The sequence below is a fragment of the Pseudophryne corroboree genome, chromosome 7 (genome assembly GCF_028390025.1).
Source record: "Pseudophryne corroboree isolate aPseCor3 chromosome 7, aPseCor3.hap2, whole genome shotgun sequence".
In the NCBI taxonomy this organism is placed as follows: domain Eukaryota; kingdom Metazoa; phylum Chordata; class Amphibia; order Anura; family Myobatrachidae; genus Pseudophryne; species Pseudophryne corroboree.
The window spans coordinates 181,528,690-181,548,830 of NC_086450.1; the positions used below are offsets into that span (position 1 = coordinate 181,528,690).

At 47.6% G+C, this 20,141-nt stretch overlaps 1 protein-coding gene across 1 annotated transcript in view; it reads left to right on the forward strand.

Moving 5' to 3' along the window:
- Positions 1-20,141, forward strand: part of SPEG (striated muscle enriched protein kinase) — a 519,092-nt gene that overhangs the window by 323,654 nt on the left and 175,297 nt on the right. Inside the window, exons 13-16 of the mRNA XM_063933852.1 lie at positions 2,681-2,910; positions 5,699-5,818; positions 6,153-6,257; positions 9,626-9,832. Of these exons, the coding sequence (XP_063789922.1) occupies positions 2,681-2,910; positions 5,699-5,818; positions 6,153-6,257; positions 9,626-9,832 (662 nt within the window). The remainder of the gene's footprint in view (positions 1-2,680; positions 2,911-5,698; positions 5,819-6,152; positions 6,258-9,625; positions 9,833-20,141) is intronic.

Genomic DNA, 20,141 nt, shown 5'->3' on the forward strand with positions numbered 1-20,141 from the left:
CAGCCAGGCGTGTGTCAGAATGGGCGGCTTTATCATATAAAAGCCCTTACTTAATTTTTCATTCTGACAGGGCAGAATTGAGGACTCGTCCTCAATTTCTCCTTAAGGTGTTTTCTGTTTTTCACATGAACCAACCTATTGTGGTACCTGCGGCTACTAGGGACTTGGGGGACTCCAAGTTACTTGACGTTGTCAGGGCCCTGAAAATATATGTTTCCAGGACGACTGGAGTCAGAAAATCTGACTCGCTGTTTAGCCTGTATGCACCCAACAAGATGGGTGTTCCTGCTTCTAAGCAGACGATTGCTCGCTGGATTTGTAGTACAATTCAGCTTGCACATTCTGTGGCAGGCTTGCCACAGCCAAAATCAGTAAAAGCCCATTCCACAAGGAAGTGGGCTCATCTTGGGCGGCTGCCCGAGGGGTCTCGGCTTTACAACTTTGCCGAGCTGCTACTTGGTCAGGGGCACACCCTGACTGAGGAGGACCTGGAGTTCTCTCATTCGGTGCTGCAGAGTCATCCGCACTCTCCCGCCCATTTGGGAGCTTTGGTATAATCCCCATGGTCCTGACGGAGTCCCCAGCATCCACTTAGGACGTTAGAGAAAATAAGACTTACCGATAATTCTATTTCTCGTAGTCCGTAGTGGATGCTGGGCGCCCATCCCAAGTGCGGATTGTCTGCAATACTTGTACATAGTTATTGTTACAAAAATCGGGTTATTCTTGTTGTGAGCCATCTTTTCAGAGGCTCCTTCGTTGTTATCATACTGTTAACTGGGTTCAGATCACAGGTTGTACGGTGTGATTGGTGTGGCTGGTATGAGTCTTACCCGGGATTCAATATCCTTCCTTATTATGCACGCTCGTCCGGGCACAGTATCCTAACTGAGGCTTGGAGGAGGGTCATAGGGGGAGGAGCCAGTGCACACCACCTGATCCTAAAGCTTTTATTATTGTGCCCTGTCTCCTGCGGAGCCGCTAAACCCCATGGTCCTGACGGAGTCCCCAGCATCCACTACGGACTACGAGAAATAGAATTATCGGTAAGTAAATTCTTATTTTTTACACATTACGGCAGACAGCGTCCCCCTTTTTACACATTATGGAAGACAGCGTCCCCCTTTTTACACATTACGGAAGACAGCGTCCCCCTTATTACACATTACGGCAGACAGTGCCCCCCTTTTTACACATTATGGAAGACAGCGTCCCCTTTTTACACATTACGGCAGACAGGGTCCCCCTTTTTACATATTACGGCAGCCAGCGTCCCCCTTTTTACACATTACAGCAGCCAGTTCCCCTTTTTACACATTGTGTCAGAAGAGAGAGAGAGAGATAAAGAGAGAGAGAAAGAAAGAGAGAGATATATACTTACCATCTCTCCCCGCTGGCAGTCAGGCTCCTCATGCTGGCAGAGATCCCGGGCAGCCGCAGGGGAGAAGGAGGAGGAGAGAGGGGGACTGGAGCCGCAGCAGCGCTATATCATTGGTAGTAGAGGTGCACTGCAGCAGCCCCCTCTCCTTCCGCATTGGCTGCCCGCTGCTGTGAATGCTGGGATGAGGGAACTGCATCCCAGCATTCACAGCAGCGCCGGGCAGCCAATACGGAAGGAGAGGGGAGTGCTGCAGCGGCGCTACTACCAATGACATAGCGCTGCTGCGGCTCCAGTCCCCCTCCCTCCTCCTCCTTCTCTGCCTCCGGCACTGCTGCTCTTCTCCAGCACGGCGCACATCAAAAAACTGGCGGCTTGTAATGAGTCAATTTGACTCGTTACAAGCCGCTGGCCGTGCACCCTCAGGGTAACTGCACTGTGTGCCAGGCACACCTGGCACACAGTTACGGCGCTGGTGAATTTCAACCTTTTTTTACTCACGGCACACCGAACAATATTTTAAAATTGCCAAGGCACACCATCAGTTCCCCACAGAATAAAACAAAAAACGCACATTGGCCCTCACAGTAAAAAACAAAAAATCCACACATACATTGGCTTACACAGAAAAAACATTCACATTGTTCCCCCCATAAATCCATAAATCCTTTTGCTCCCCACAGGAGAAATAAAATAACAAATATTAGACCCTACCGGTCAGCTGTCCTCCTCCCTGTCCCTCAGTGGCGGGGATTGTTCACAGTGCAATGCTGCGAATACTGAGCAGCAGGAGGTCGGGCAGGTGTGGATGTGGGTGGGCAAGCAAAGCTGTGTATGCAGGCGGGAACTGGAATATGTGTATGCAGGCGGGCGGGCTGGCTGGGTGGTGAGACGCAGCGGCTGTGACCTATGATTTCACACCGCCACGTCTTCAAGGCATAGGTCACGGCTGGAGCATGACTGATACTCTAAGAAGAGCCCAGGCCAACAGGTCACTCTGAAGGTGCAGGAAACTGCTCTGGCTCCGCGGCACACCTTGCAACTGGTCGCGGCACACTAGTGTGCCATGGCACACTGGTTGAAAAAGCCTGGCCTACGGGCTAGATTTTCTAATCGGCGGCTTTTGATCGCTAAATTTAAACTGGCAATAATATCAAATGCAAAGCCAGGCATATATTTAATTTATTTTAATGCCAAGTTACCAAGGCTTACAGGGTCAAACTGCAGAAAATAGTCCATTTGCAAAGCTAGCCCTAAGTCTGACTAATAACAGTAATATCTCAAATAATATGTTTCTTTTAGATCCAGGCTTGAAAAGATGCCTTCTATACCGGAAGAGCCAGAGGTACAGGATAGCGAGGTAGAGGGGGTTCTCATGCCAGATTTCCTGCACCCACTACAGGACCTAGATGTAGTGGATTCTCGCGAGGTGCAACTTGAGTGTCAAGTAACTGGTTTGCCATATCCCACTATCACCTGGTACCACAATGGGCAGAAGATCCAGAACACGGAGGAGCGCAGGATGACCCAGTGTGAGCAATTGTTTGTAAAAATGTTTCAAGAAGGAACATAAATGTACAATGAGGTGTAATAAATTAACAGCTTTTCCGGCATGAAGACACCAAACATATAGGAGTATATTTACTAAAGTGCAGGTTTTTAGAATTGCAGATGTTGCCCTTAGCAACCAATCAGATTCTAGCTCTTATCTTCTAGATAAATAAGTAGAATCTGATTGGTTGATATGGGCAACATCTCCACTTATTACATATAATTTCCCATCATGTAATTTACTTGGCACTGGTCACATAAAAATGTTAAATTCTCAATTTCTGGTACATTTTGTTGTTATATATGCAAAATACCACATTAATCTGTAGTTTTATTATATGTACAATCAAACACGTAAACTCCACACAGTAAAGGGAGTACAAATGGACCTTAAAATAGGGATCAATGATCTTTATAGTAAACAGATGATAGAGGCAAAAGAGCAAAATGGAATGTGTGGGGTACAAGGATTATGTGTTTCTGTGCATTTTCCATTGTGCTCATCTTCCTAAATACATGTGCATGAACATTTTGCTTAACATAGGGATTAGTATTCCCTATTTCAAGGTTTATTCTGTGCTCATATTAGGATAGTCATATGTAGGAAATAGCAGTCATATTCATGGGCCCTTACGATGCCTTTAACTCACACCCATAATGTTATACTGAAGGCACATGGCTTAGTACTGTAACTTGAGTGATCCAAAATTATAGTAAATTTGAACAAACCATTATAGGCCTTGTTGGTAATTACTGTTAGGAGATGAACACTGTCAGTGCCCATAGTCTCTCATTTTCTGACAGCATTAACACGCCCTGATCAAGTGAAAAGAGATCCACACCCCCAAGCAGCGGCTATTCTGGCCATTAATGTGTGTGGAAAGATCTGGTCCTGGTTTGTATGTGGCCAACATTACTCTCCGCATATGTTCTAATGATAAATGCTTTGCTGATTTCTTCTAGTAATACAGCACATGCTAACTAATGGCACTAATTTCTCTATTGTTTGTATTTTAAATAATACTCACCTAGAAAATCTAATCTTTAACGTTGTTTTGGGAATTTACTCCCAAGTTGCAAGCCCACACGACTCCCTGAATGTCCTACAAGAAGATACCCATACTGACTTATTCAAGAAGGAACATAAATGTACAATGAGGTGTAATAAATTAACAGCTTTTCCGGCATGAAGACACCAAACATATAGGAGTATATTTACTAAAGTGCAGGTTTTTAGAATTGCAGATGTTGCCCTTAGCAACCAATCAGATTCTAGCTCTTATCTTCTAGATAAATAAGTAGAATCTGATTGGTTGATATGGGCAACATCTCCACTTATTACATATAATTTCCCATCATGTAATTTACTTGGCACTGGTCACATAAAAATGTTAAATTCTCAATTTCTGGTACATTTTGTTGTTATATATGCAAAATACCACATTAATCTGTAGTTTTATTATATGTACAATCAAACACGTAAACTCCACACAGTAAAGGGAGTACAAATGGACCTTAAAATAGGGATCAATGATCTTTATAGTAAACAGATGATAGAGGCAAAAGAGCAAAATGGAATGTGTGGGGTACAAGGATTATGTGTTTCTGTGCATTTTCCATTGTGCTCATCTTCCTAAATACATGTGCATGAACATTTTGCTTAACATAGGGATTAGTATTCCCTATTTCAAGGTTTATTCTGTGCTCATATTAGGATAGTCATATGTAGGAAATAGCAGTCATATTCATGGGCCCTTACGATGCCTTTAACTCACACCCATAATGTTATACTGAAGGCACATGGCTTAGTACTGTAACTTGAGTGATCCAAAATTATAGTAAATTTGAACAAACCATTATAGGCCTTGTTGGTAATTACTGTTAGGAGATGAACACTGTCAGTGCCCATAGTCTCTCATTTTCTGACAGCATTAACACGCCCTGATCAAGTGAAAAGAGATCCACACCCCCAAGCAGCGGCTATTCTGGCCATTAATGTGTGTGGAAAGATCTGGTCCTGGTTTGTATGTGGCCAACATTACTCTCCGCATATGTTCTAATGATAAATGCTTTGCTGATTTCTTCTAGTAATACAGCACATGCTAACTAATGGCACTAATTTCTCTATTGTTTGTATTTTAAATAATACTCACCTAGAAAATCTAATCTTTAACGTTGTTTTGGGAATTTACTCCCAAGTTGCAAGCCCACACGACTCCCTGAATGTCCTACAAGAAGATACCCATACTGACTTATTCTGACTCTTATTTATCACTCTGTGGAATGCCTTACCACATACAATAAGACTCTCCTCTAGTCTTCAAACCTTCAAGCGTTCCCTGAAAACTCACCTATTCAGACAAGCTTAACAAATTCCAGAACAGGTCACATTACCTTCATAGCTTTCCTATCCAATTATATCCCCACAGTACAGTCCACACTTATCCTCACATATTTTCTTTCTTCACTCTCCTTTCCTCCAGATCCTAGTCATCATTGCTGTGATGTGATATCATGCAGCCCACCAAGAACCTTTACAATCTGGTGGACAACTATGCAATAGATAGCACCTATCCTTGTGTATCAATGCCTATTACCCCATAGATTGTAAGCTTGTGAGCAGGGCCCTCCTACCTCTATGACTGTTTGTTTTTACCCAGTTTTGTCTTCTAATTGTGTCCAGTTGTAAAGCGCAACGGAATTTGCTGCGCTATATAAGAAACTGTTAATAACTAAATAAATAAATAAAATCATTGTGTTTCTGCACAGACAAAGACATTCATCGTCTAGTGTTCCCATCCGTAAACCATTCCCATGCTGGAGTTTACAAAAGCGTGATTTCCAACAAGGTGGGAAAAGCTGCTTGCTATGCTCACCTGTATGTCACAGGTAAGGAGTGTATGCTTTAGTTAGCGATCCTGCCTCCACCAGAATCTTCCTTCCCAATTGTAAATGAGATGTTCCATTTTCTATGGCTTTATTCCAGCAATAATATCTATGAAAGTTGTGTTAGCTAATGTCATTTGGTGTGTGTTGCTGAGAGTAGGGAACAGCTCTTGTGCACATGTGATCCATCAATCTGGTAGCCTGAGACACTCCCATCTGTCTGGGATAATTATGGATGCACTTTTTTCTCTACTGATATTAACCCTGTCACACTGACACTTCTACTTTGTGGCTTCTTTCATCTGTTCTACATCTAACATGTGTATTATTTTTCCAGATATGGTACCTACACCTCCAGATGGTCCCCCCATCATTACTTCTGTAACCGGAAAAATGATCAAGCTTAGATGGAATCCCCCCAAATGGCTGGATCCGGCTATAGGTATAAATGTTTGTGTGATAGGGCTGGATGTAGTATGCATCATATAGCGGCGTTAATAAAATGTGATTAAAAGCGCAAAGGACAACTCTCCCTATAAGTGCTGTTTTTTTGCAATAGAAGAACATTTATGACCTGGAAGTCCTTTGGCACATGTGCAGAATGACGAACGCATTGCAGGGGACACTGGAGTGGATCCAATTCGATCCCTCTGTGAATGAATGCAAAAAGAAGCTCATAGGTTTCTATTGGGAATCCAAGATCCAAGCTCCGACATGTATCACATTCCGGAGCTTGGTACATATGGGAATGCAGCCAAAACGTCAAAAACATTTTTTGGATGCATTTGCAGGTTAAGTGTATCCCAGTCCTTAGTCTCCATGCACAGCACAAAGACTTGTGGGCCCGAGGCAGAATTGGACACAGATTTGTTCCAAATTGCAGGAACAATTTGTGTTTTTATCAAAAAGAACTTATGCAAATATATCAAATATGTCAAGATGTGTGCCAGTCAGTGTATTCACCTGGTTTAAGCCCGATCATGTTACTGACACATCCGACTTACCCCCATGTTATCCATCATTTATTGTATGTGTAGAAATGCATTCAATTATAAGCATCAATGACACTGCTAGACTCTTGGTAAAACAGCAGACACAACTCCCATCTAGTGTACAAATTAAAAAAAGGTTTGTTTAATCGTACACAAGTCCCACCTATCAAGGCAGGCTTAAGTGGCAGAATCACACACATATAGTAGGTGCATATGTGTTCACCCTCTGGTCATGGACAGAGAGAATTAAGTCAGTTTATGCTATGCATTGAAAACTGCTCTAGTACACTTTTTGACACCACATTGCACGTAGAAGTCTGTCATTTGTTATGTGTCGGGGCAGTCACAGTAGTTGCTGGATAGCTCAGCGTTTTCATTGAGCAAGGATTTCTACAAAGGCGCGTTCTTAAAACGACAGAGATAAAGTTTTATATTACTCTAAAATATTGGGCCATTAATTTTCAATATGATTTTAAGTTTAAGACCCTCGTTGAGTGACAGTATTGTGAACCTGAGTCAGAGATTTACATAAATGCGATATTTATGTCAATCTCTGATGTTTTTTGCTCTGCGCATGCGGAGGAAATGCACTACACATATGCAGATCTGTTTCTGTAACTCCGCTTGCAGTGGCCCAAATGCCCAATGATGCCCAATGTTAGTGTTTGTGGCCTGCAACGTGGAGTGTTCCAGAAGCGGAGGAGGTGAAAAAGAGGTAAAGGCACTGTTCAAAAGGGCCAAACCCAGGAAAGCACCGGGTCCTGGCGGAGTGTCACCATCTGCCATGAGAGCATGTGTGTGTCAGCTCGCCCCCATATTCACCAAGATCTTCAACAAATCGCTGGAGCTACAGAAAGTCCCTTCCTGCCTCAAAAGGTCCACTATCGTTCCGGTCCCCGAGAAACCCTCTATCACGAACTTGAGTGACTACAGGCCGATAGCACTGATGTCTGTGGTCATGAAAACGTTAGAGCGTCTTGTTTTGAATCACCTGAAAACTGTGACTGGCCCCCAACCGGACCCCCTACAGTTCACCTATCGATCGAATCAGTGTGTCGAGGATGCAGTCAACCTGCACTACATTCTACAGCACCTAGACATTCCCGGGACCTACGCGAGGGTCCTGTTTGTCGATTTCAGCTCCATACAGTCGTCCCCAGCATCCTCCGCCCCAAATTACTTCGCCTAGGGGTCCCAGAAGCTACCTGTTCCTGGATAGTAGACTTCCTGACAGATTGGACACATGTGGTGAAAGTGGGGAAATTAATCTCTCAAGCGCGGCCCATTAGTACAGGGGCCCCTCAGGGCTGTGTCCTCCCACCCCTGTTCTTCCCCTTGTATACAAATGACTGCACCTCAGAGGCACAATCAGTAAAGATCATCAAATTCGCTGACGATACCACCGTCATCGGCCTCATCAAGGATGGGGACGAATTGGCCTATAGATGGGAAGTAAAGCGGTTGGCCCAGTCGTGCAGCCACAACAACCTTGAGCTCAACCCCCTCAAAACTATTGAGATGATAGTGGACTTCAGGAAGAAGTCAGCTAGTGCACCTCCGCTAACGATTGCTGACAGTGTGGTATCGCTAGTGGATTCCTTCAAGTTCCTAGGGACCACCCGGACCTTAAATGGGGGTCCAACGCTGACTCCACTGTCGGGAAAGCGCAGCAGAGGTTGTTCTTCCTCAGGCATCTAAGGAAGTTCAACATCCCACAGAAGCTTCTGCTCCTCTTCTACTCCACAATTGTGGATTCGGTACTGTGCTCCTCGATACTGGTATAATACGGCTCCGCCAACGCGAGGGACAGATGCAGGCTCCAAAAGGTGGTCAGAACCGCAGAGAAGATCATCGGGGCCGACCTTCCCTCAGTCCAGGACCTGTACCTGTCCAGCGCTAAAAAGCGGGCAACGAAGATAGTAAAGGACCAGCTACACCCCGGCCGCAGCATGTTTAACTTGCTTCCTTCAGGCAGGCGTTACAGGGCCGTCCCCGACAGGTTCACCAGAAGCCTCAAAAGTTTCTTTCCCCAAGCGGTCCGCCTGCTGAACTCCTGAACATTGACTGACTAGACGTACATGTTACTCACTTGTGTCCCTACAGCATTCCTATCTGTATGACTTTACTTGCCCCCCCACCCCCCCACCCCCACCTGCTTATCTGTTACCTACTTGGCTGTTGTATAGCAAACCGAAGACAAATTCCTAGTATAAGCAAGTATACCTGGCCAATAAAGCCGATTCTGATTCTGAAAACAGGAAGGGGGCCTGCCCTGTCTTTTGGGCATGCCGCTGTGTACAAAGATACAGTGTCTGAGCCACTAGCATCCCCTCTGCATTAGCTCCTGTATTCCCACTGTGCATTGCCGTTGTGCATGGTTTCTTTGTATTTCACATACACTGAAATATTCATCTGAAATTGATTCCGTGATAGCGTTTAGTCTAAAATATAGCAGTAGTGCCGGTGAATGATCCTTATAAAATTTATATAATTGTTAACAACATGGTGTAAGATGACGCTACAGTATCAGCCACTGTGTACAGTCATCTTTACCAGACTCCTATTAAACCACAAGTGATAGAGATGCTCGGCCTCACACCTGAATTGCCAAATACTGTAATTTGTTCCACCTATATATATACAGTATGTGACCAAATGAAACAATAAACATATTGCTTGGCTCTTGGATTTAGCACCAGGATTGGCGCATGTGTGGCATCCTTTAGAAAACAGTAGGTCCTCATTGGTCATACTACAATTAAACGTGCTGAATATTTTGCAGGAGGATCTAATATTTTTCTTTGTGCCCTTTCCACAGATTCGACTCAGCTCACATACTCAGTGCAGCAGCAGGCGGTGGGCTCTCCCCAGTGGACTGTCATTGCCAGCAACCTGAAGGACACCAACTTCTGTGTCAGAGCTTTGATCAAGGAGCACCAATACCTGTTCCGTGTGGTCACATTCACTGCAACCTCACACAGTAAGCCTTCTCCGCCCAGTGAGAGTGTCAGACTTCTAGACCGAGGTGAGTGGTAGTGTAATGGCTTCAAAGACTACAAGTATGCAGAACAAAACTCTAAAACTAATAGGAATTTAATCTAGGGCCTGATTCAGAGTTGCACACAATTGCACTTAATCGTTCCCTTCTGAGGCCATACTCTGAAAATCTGCTCCTGCCATGTTGCTGATGCAAGTTTTAATGGTGCATCGATGGTGGCATCTAAAGACGCACATGGCGGAATTACAGCATATACTGACACTCAAAGTGAACTTCTCAGTTCTTGCACAGTCATACACACAGATGTACACCATGGAAGGGCTGTCTAGCTGCATTTGGATGTATATGACTACACATACACATGGGTATTTTATACTGCACAGTCATACACACAGATGTACACCATGGAAGGGCTGTCTAGCTGCATTTGGATGTATATGACTACACATACACATGGGTATTTTATACTGCACAGTCATACACACAGATGTACACCATGGAAGGGCTGTCTAGCTGCATTTGGATGTATATGACTACACATACACATGGGTATTTTATACTGCACAGTCATACACATAGATGTACACCATGGAAGGGCTGTCTAGCTGCATTTGGATGTATATGACTACACATACACATGGGTATTTTATACTGCACAGTCATACACACAGATGTACACCATGGAAGGGCTGTCTAGCTGCATTTGGATGTATATGACTACAAATACACATGGGTATTTTATACTGCACAGTCATACACATAGATGTACACCATGGAAGGGCTGTCTAGCTGCATTTTCATACAGTCTCAGACGCTTGACCTCCAAAATACGCAGTTGCGGCCACCCTTGAATCAGGCCTAAAGTGTACAATGTCATAATACCAGTGAATAACAGTTATATGTTAGTGTAGTTAGCTACAGCAACAGAAAATACCACTATAAAAATACCTCACAGGGTCATCTATTCATTTGTTGTACATGAAGGTTATTAATGGGTGTATGGGTATTTTATACTAATTTAAAGGAGTGGAGCCAAAGCCACTACTCTTTCCCTTCTCTTAATAGTCTACTGATGTAATACTTTTTGTTATGGGAGACACTAAGAAATAAAAAGACTGGCAGCTGCAGATGAGTCCTTGATTATCTTACCCGCGATTGCTATTAACCGCGGGCCATTTACCATGACTACATGTGCCTGCACTGCATACACACCTGTGATCCATAGGATTGCATGGAGTGTACACTCCCACGAATGCGTGACTAGTTGCAATCGCGGTGCATCCACACGTTTGTGATTAAGATGAGTGAGGGCACACCTGTATACTGTTTATTGCTCTTCACAGTTCAGTTTATTCAGTGCTCCAAATCAGTGACTGACACGGTGGCATAGAATTTTAAATATAAATAAATATACATTTCTCTTACATCCTAGAGGATGCTGGGGACCATGGGGTATAGATGGGGTATAGACGGGCTCCGCAGGAGACATGGGCACTCTAAAGACTTTAGGATAGAATGGGTGTGCACTGGCTCCTCCCTCTATGCCCCTCCTCCAGACCTCAGTTAGATCCTGTGCCCAGAGGCGACTGGATGCACTGCAGGGGAGATCTCCTGAGTTTCTCTGAAAAAGACTTTTGTTAGGTTTTTTATTTTCAGGGAGCACTGCTGGCAACAGGCTCCCTGCATCGTGAGACTGAGGGGAGAGAAGCAGACCTACTTAAATGATAGGCTCTGCTTCTTAGGCTACTGGACACCATTAGCTCTAGAGCAGGGGTGTCCAACCTTTCACCTTCCCTGGGCCACATTAGAAGATGAAAATTTGGTTTGGGCCGCACATAAAATAAAATAACAGTAACGATACCTGATCATCCAAAAAAACCATAGAAAACGTAGTTAACATATTAAACTTACTTGGAAATGAAGTTAGTGAGATGTTTGACATTGTTTCTCATCCACCAATGCATCCCCCCCCCCCCCCACACGCACACTGTAGTCCTCTGCCTCTACTCCTCCTCTCCCTCCCCCCCCCCCCCCTCCACACTGTGCTTCTTCAAGGGCCCACAAATTTCTCCCACTGGGCTGAGCTCCGTGCTGCTGTCACATGTGCCACTATGCAGTAGAGGCGGGCTACACTGTGACTGACAGCGGACCCCAACCCCCCCCCTCCCGGACACATTGTACTGCAGTGGCACCTGACTTCATCCTCGTTACCCCCTCCCCCTGAACCAATCTGTACTGTAGAGTTTAGTCACCGCTGGCCTCATTTTACTGCTGCAGCGCTGGACATCAAGTCCATCCCAGCTCCCAAGAAAACCCCCGGACACTGTATTGCGGCGTGGCGCTGGACTTCAGACCAGACCCTCCCTTCCCCCGACACTGTACAGCGGTTCAGACCTCCTCTCCCCCCCCCCCCCCCCCCGGGACACTGTACAGCGGCGCGGGCCGCGGCCACGGACTTCAGATCCCGATTCCCTCCCCCCCCCGGACACTGTACAGCGGCGCGGCCACGGACTTCAGACACCCCCCCCTGGCTCACTTACGAGTTCTTGTAGAACCAGTTTCTCCGCTGGGCTCCTCTACTCTCGTGGTGCTCAGTCACGTGTGCCGCTATGCAGCGGAGGAGGGCTACACTGTGACTGACAGCGGAGAGGGCGTGAGCTGGTGCTGGTCCCAGCGGCAGCAATCCAATCAGGATGTGCTGACAGCCTGCTGGGGCCGGCTCAGCTTCACATGTGGTGTCCGTACACTGCAAAAAAAAAAAATGATGGGGCGGGTGAAGCACGCTGGCGCGCTGGCGTCACCGTTGTGACGTGCCCCGGCCGCATTCCGGCCGCAAGCGCCGGCAGTGTAACTTGAAACTTTAGAATTTCTTAAAAAATAAAAAATTGCACTGGGCCGCATTACTAGCCGACCTGGGCCGCATGCAGCCCGCGGGCCGCGGGTTGGACAAGCCTGGTCTAGACAACATAATGATGTAATAGTGTTTGTAAAGCGCCATCAAAGATTATAGATGTTGAGATATCAACAGAGTCAGGATCTGCTTCCTTCCCATCTGACTGACTAGAGTGCTTTGCTAGGACCTGGTCACTATTGACCTTACTCGAGGCTGAGACTTTCTGAACCCCACCTGGGGCAGTGACTTTCTGAACCCCACCCGGGGCAGTGACTTTCTGAACCCCACCCGGGGCAGTGACTTTCTGAACCCCACCCGGGGCAGTGACTTTCTGAACCCCACCCGGGGCAGTGGCCTCCGGGAACCCCGCTGGGGCAGTGGCCTCCGGGAACCCCGCTGGGGCAGTGGCCTCCGGGAACCCCGCTGGGGCAGTGGCCTCCGGGAACTCCGCTGGGGCAGTGGCCTCCGGGAACTCCGCTGGGGCAGTGGCCTCCGGGAACTCCGCTGGGTTCAGCACCTCGGATTCTTTTACTGGGACCGGACCGTCGGCCTCCCACTCTGAGTCGATAATTATCGAAACTTCTCCCGGGTCTATGACTTCCGGGACTTTTGCTGAGGCTATAACCTTCAGAACCTCCACTAATGCTATGCCTCTTAAGTCCTTTCCTGGGGAAACGACTTCTAGACCCTTCTCTGGGGCTGTGTCTCTCGAGACCCCACTTGGGGATATTATTTCAAAGATCCCTTCTGGGGTTTTGCTTCTCGAGTTCCCTTCTAGAACTATGGTTTTAGACACCTTCTCTGGAGTTGCGCTTTTCAAGTCCTTACCTGGGGAAACAGCTTCTGAGACCCCTTCTGGTATTGACACCTGAGCTATAATATTCGATGTCCCTCTATAACCTAGAGCAGGCTTGTCCAACCCGCGGCCCGCGGGCCGCATGCGGCCCAGGTCGGCTAGTAATGCGGCCCAGTGCAATTTTTTATTTTTTCAGAAATTCTAAAGTTTCAAATTACACTGGCGGCGCTTGCGGCCGGAATGCGGCCGGGGCACGTCACAACGGTGACGCCAGCGCGCCAGCGTGCTTCACCCGCCCCATCCATTTTTTTTTTTTGCAGAGTACGGACACCACATGTGAAGCTGAGCCGGCCCCAGCAGGCTGTCAGCACATCCTGATTGGATTGCTGCCGCTGGGACCAGCACCAGCTCACACCCTCTCCGCTGTCAGTCACAGTGTAGCCCTCCTCCGCTGCATAGCGGCACACGTGACTGAGCACCACGAGAGTAGAGGAGCCCAGCGGAGAAATTGGTTCTACAAGAACTCGTAAGTGAGCCAGGGGGGGGTGTCTGAAGTCCGTGGCCGCGCCGCTGTACAGTGTCCGGGGGGGGGGGGGGGAGGGAATCGGGATCTGAAGACCGTGGCCGCGGCCCGCGCCGCTGTACAGTGTCCCGGGGGGGGGGGGGGGAGAGAGGAGGTCTGAACCGCTGTACAGTGTCGGGGGAAGGGAGGGTCTGGTCTGAAGTCCAGCGCCACGCCGCAATACAGTGTCCGGGGGGTTTCTTGGGAGCTGGGATGGACTTGATGTCCAGCGCTGCAGCAGTAAAATGAGGCCGACGGTGTCTAAACTCTACAGTACAGATTGGTTCAGGGGGAGGGGGTAACGAGGATGAAGTCAGGTGCCACTGCAGTACAATGTGTCCGGGAGGGGGGGGGGGGGTTTGGGGTCCGCTGTCAGTCACAGTGTAGCCCTCCTCTACTGCATAGTGGCACATGTGACAGCAGCACGGAGCTCAGCCCAGCGGGAGAAATTTGTGGGCCCTTGAAGAAGCACAGTGTGGAGGGGGGGGGGGGGGGAGGGAGAGGAGGAGTAGAGGAAGAGGACTACAGTGTGCGTGTGGGGGAGGGGGGGATGCATTGGTGGCTGAGAAACAATGTCAAACATCTCACTAACTTCATTTCCAAGTAAGTTTAATATGTTAACTATGTTTTCTATGGTTTTTTTGGATGATCAGGTATCGTTACTGTTATTTTATTTTAAATGCGGCCCAAACCAAATTTTCATCTTCTAATGTGGCCCAGGGAAGGTGAAAGGTTTGACACCCCTGACCTAGAGCATCGGGTACCGCTCCAGAACTCTGGGCACCGGGTACCGCTCCAGAACTCTGGGCACCGGGTACCGCTCCAGAACTCTGGGCACCGGGTACCGCTCCAGGACCCTGGGCATCGGGCACCACTCCAGGACCCTGGGCATCGGGCACCGCTCCAGGACCCTGGGCATCGGGCACCGCTCCAGGACCCTGGGCATCGGGCACCGCTCCAGGACCCTGGGCATCGGGCACCGATCCAGGACCCCGGGCATCGGGCACCGCTCCAGGACCCCGACATCGGGCACCGCTCCAGGACCCCGGGCATCGGGCACCGCTCCTGGACCCCGGGCATCGGGCACCGCTCCAGGGGTTTGCAACTTTGCTTCAACAGGAAAATCAAGAGAGGAGAGAAACATTCTCCTTTGGTTCCTGAATCTATAATGGGGCTCCCTAGCCCAAGGACCCCAATTATAGGACAGAGTGCTTTTTAGTGTGGGTTGTGTGACAAGTACCTCTGCCACAGTAGAGACAGGAGTAGGTCTTGTATCCTGACTAAACTTGGCCAGAGGGCAGGACTTGTCGCTACACTTTGGCTTGCGCAACTCACAGGTCTGTAAATAGTGGCCTAAACCCCCACAATATAGGCATAAATCTAAGTTTCTGCGACGCAGACGCTCCTCTTCTGAGAGCCTGGGCCGCAGAAAACTTTCAAACTTTTTCTCTCTAATTAAACCTGAGGATTCTTTTGTCACCATATTGTGAGCAAGAGTCTCTTTAGAGGTAGATGAACTCTCAATAACTTCTGGCAAGATAAGCAAAATTTTAGTCAGAAGGTTTTGCAGTTGCTTTAAGGATTGCTGCAAAACTTCCAGTCGCTCAGGCTTCAAAGCACTGAAAGCAGAGTTCAGGGCTGAGAGAGATGCTTGCAGGGCTTGCATAGTAGGCATAGGAGGATTTCAAACTAGACAAGACAAGACTAGACACGATTTTTAAACACCGGACTGGATTTTTAAACACCGGACTGGATTCTGCACACTGAGTTCTAGACAGGACTGGATTCTAAACACCGGACTGGATTCTGCACACTGAATTCTAGACAGGACTGGATTCTAAACACCGGACTGGATTCTGCACACTGAATTCTAGACAGGACTGGATTCTAAACACCGGACTGGATTCTGGACTAGACACTGGACCAAAAAAGAAAAAACTACTATTTAGCTTTGTTTCTTTTTTGTTGTATGGCTGGTGATAATATTAGGTTCCTGGTGCTCAGAACAAGGGAGATGTTGCGTAGTGAGTCCTGAGCACCAGAACGTGACACTGAAAATAAGGTGTGGTGTGGAAATAGCCCCTAGCACCCTACCTCCGTTGTTTTACCCGTGTGGTCACTTCACGCCTGAGTGACTATGGTTTCTTGGGCCCACAGCAGCCGCGTTTGAAGGGCGGATTATGTCTGCCCAACTCCGATGCCCCCAGGTCTTAGCGTGAGACAAGGCGTGACCCGAGACAGGATAATAACAAGGGGACCTCTAACTAAAACAACAGAAAGCTAGGGGCTACTAACTACCCTAAAACTAAATATATGTGCGGCACGCCGCCAAAGGAAAAGAACAACAAAGGAAATGCTGTCCACACGCCGACACAATACTTTTGCGTATCGGCGGTGACAGCATAAGCAGAACCCTCTGCAAAACACCAGTAACTAAATATAACCAAAGAATACTGCGGCCTAGGCCGACGGACGCGGCAAAGCCGCTACTCACGGAACCGGTACACATACTGGCAAACGGACAGGAACCCCCAATGTAGCCGACACAGACTCTCAGAACTGGAGGACTGGCAGAATCCCAAACGACAGACCGGTGGACACCAAGAAGCCATATATTCGACCAGGCACAGACAAAGCCACAGGACTTCTGGACAGGAATGCTTCACGGCAGGACACGGGATCAGACACTGGAATCGACACAGGAACCGACACTCGAAGCAGCTAGACTGACACTGCTAGACTGGAGCTCAGGAACTGGCAGAGACTAGCTCAGAACTCAAGAAGTCTGGAACTCAGGAAATATCACCAGCGTCTGTGAATTGCACTGAGCCAGAATATAACAGAGTCTTAATTAATTATGTCGTGCAGCTGCCCTGCTGCACAACTGAGAGGTGCAATCAACAGACAGGTGAGGCTGAACACATGGGAACAAGCTGCAATTACACAGACTCACCACCGGCAGCAACCAAGAGTATTCTTAAACCAGAGCAATGGGAAAACCTGGCCTGCAAGACAACTATAAACATAAAATAGGAATGAACCACTACCTGTGGTTCATAACAGTACCCTTTCCTTAAGGGTGAGCTCCGAACACCCCATGACACCCACGGGGAACATGAACAGAAGTATAACATAAAATACATAACCAAAATGCAAAACAGGAATGAGCCACAGCCGTGGCTCATAACAGTCAGGGCCTTAAAAATTTACGTAGCAAGGACGGCTCGGATTAGGAAAACAGAAGCTCTGTTTGTCCTGTATGCAGCCAACAAGGTTGGCGCTCCTGCTTCTAAGCAGACTATTGCTCGCTGGATCTGTAACACGATTCAGCGGGCTCATTCTACGGCTGGATTGCCGGTACCAAATTCGGTAAAGGCCCATTCCACTAGCAAGGTGGGCTCTTCTTGGGCGGCTGCCCGAGGCGTCTCGGCGTTACAGCTTTGCCGAGCGGCTACTTGGTCAGGTTCAAACACTTTTGCAAAATTCTACAAGTTTGATACCCTGGCTGATGAGGACCTCATGTTTGCTCAATCGGTGCTGCAGAGTCATCCGCACTCTCCCGCCCGGTTTGGAGCTTTGGTATAATCCCCATGGTCCTTACGGAGTCCCCAGCATCCTCTAGGACGTAAGAGTAAATAAGATTTTAAACGTAGCTGTAAATCTTTTTCTCCTAGTCCGTAGAGGATGCTGGGCGCCCGTCCCAGTGCGGACAAAATTCTGCAAGACTTGTATATAGTTGTTGCTTACATAAGGGTTATGTTACAGTAAAGATCAGTCTTTGGCTGATATTGTTTTGTTCATACTGTTAACTGGTTGCGTATATTCCAGGTTATACGGTGTGGATGGTGTGGGCTGGTATGAATCTTGCCCCTAGATTAACAAAAATCCTTTCCTCGTACTGTCAGTCTCCTCTGGGCACAGTTTCTCTAACTGAGGTCTGGAGGAGGGGCATAGAGGGAGGAGCCAGTGTACATCCATTCTATCCTAAAGTCTTTAGAGTGCCCATGTCTCCTGCGGAGCCCGTCTATACCCCATGGTCCTTACGGAGTCCCCAGCATCCTCTACGGACTAGGAGAAAAAGATGTACCGGTAGGTTTAAAATCTTATTTTTTTTCCCAATAAATTTAACTGATCTTATGCAAGGAAAATGAAATGAATGAGGGTCTGATTTAAAGATGGATGCTACTGCACAGCACTGTGACTTTGTATGTAACGGCTGTGCAATAATATGCTAGTTCCACAGGAGGCTTCTTATGTAAATAGATGCCTCCTGCCGGCTTCTCTGATCTGCGTGAACATCAGTCATCTGAGTAACCATCAGGTTTTCATGCTGCCGGGGCCAGTGGAGTTGCCACAGGCCTTTGCATGCCTAGAAAACAAGGCTGACACGTTCTTGTTTTGCGAAACACTGGGCGCGTCCTCCCCTTCCTCGCCTCCAAACGGCAGCAGCATGTCAGATCCCGCTTAACATGAGGGATGTACGTAAACCATCGGGTTTGCAAGCATCATGTAATTAGGCCCTGAGTCTTTATTACAACATGCTGATATGAAATACTGTTTCCTTGTGTTTATTTTCTTACCTCCGGGATCACTGTGTCCGCCCATATCTCCTGTATTATAACTTGTAAGCTCATTTGAGCCGGGCCCACTTATGCTATATACTCACTGTAGAACATATAACATAAGTACACTGCTCAAAAAAATAAAGGGAACACTAAAATAACACATCCTAGATCTGAATGAATGAAATATTCTTATTAAATACTTTGTTCTTTACATAGTTGAATGTGCTGACAACAAAATCACACAAAAATTATCAATGGAAATCAAATTTATTAACCCATGGAGGTCTGGATTTGGAGTCACCCTCAAAATGAAAGTGGAAAAACACACTACAGGCTGATCCAACTTTGATGTAATGTCCTTAAAACAAGTCAAAATGAGGCTCAGTAGTGTGTATGGCCTCCACTTGCCTGTATGACCTCCCTACAATGCCTGGGCATTCTCCTGATGAGGTGGCGGATGGTCTCCTGAGGGATCTCCTCCCAGACCTGGACTAAAGCATCCGCCAACTCCTGGACAGTCTGTGATGCAACTGTGGTTGGTGGATGGAGCGAGACATGATGTACCAGATGTGCTTAATTGGATTCAGGTCTGGGGAACGGGCGGGCCAGTCCATAGCATCAATTCCTTCGTCTTGCAGGAACTGCTGACACACTCCAGCCACATGAGGTCTAGCATTGTCTTGCATTAGGAGGAACCCAGGGCCAACCGCACCAGCATATGGTCTCACAAGGGGTCTGAGGATCTCATCTCAGTACCTAATGGCAGTCAGGCTACCTCTGGCGAGCACATGGAGGGCTGTGCGGCCCCCCAAAGAAATGCCACCCCACACCATTACTGACCCACTGCCAAACCAGTCATGCTGGAGGATGTTGCAGGCAGCAGAACGTTCTCCTTGGCGTCTCCAGACTCTGTCACGTCTGTCACATGTGCTCAGTGAGAACCTGCTTTCATCTGTGAAGAGCACAGGGCGCCAGTGGCGAATTTGCCAATCTTCGTGTTCTCTGGCAAATGCCAAACGTCCTGCACGGTGTTGGGCTGCAGGCACAACCCCCACCTGTGGATGTCGGGCCCTCATACCACCCTCATGGAGTCAGTTTCTGATCGTTTGAGTAGACACATGCACATTTGTGGCTTGCTGGAGGTCATTTTGCAGGGCTCTGGCAGTGCTCCTCCTGTTCCTCCTTGCACAAAGGCGGAGGTAGCGGTGCTGCTGCTGGGTTGTTGCCCTCCTACGGCCTCCTCCACGTCTCCTGATGTACTGGCCTGTCTCCTGGTAGCGCCTCCATGCTCTGGACACTACGCTGACAGACACAGCAAACCTTCTTGCCACAGCTCGCATTGGTGTGCCATCCTAGATGAGCTGCACTACCTGAGCCACTTGTGTGGGTTGTAGGGAGGTCATACAGGCACTTGGATGCCACCCACACTACTGAGCCTCATTTTGACTTGTTTTAAGGACATTACATCACAGTTGGATCAGCCTGTAGTGTGTTTTTCCACTTTCATTTTGAGTGTGACT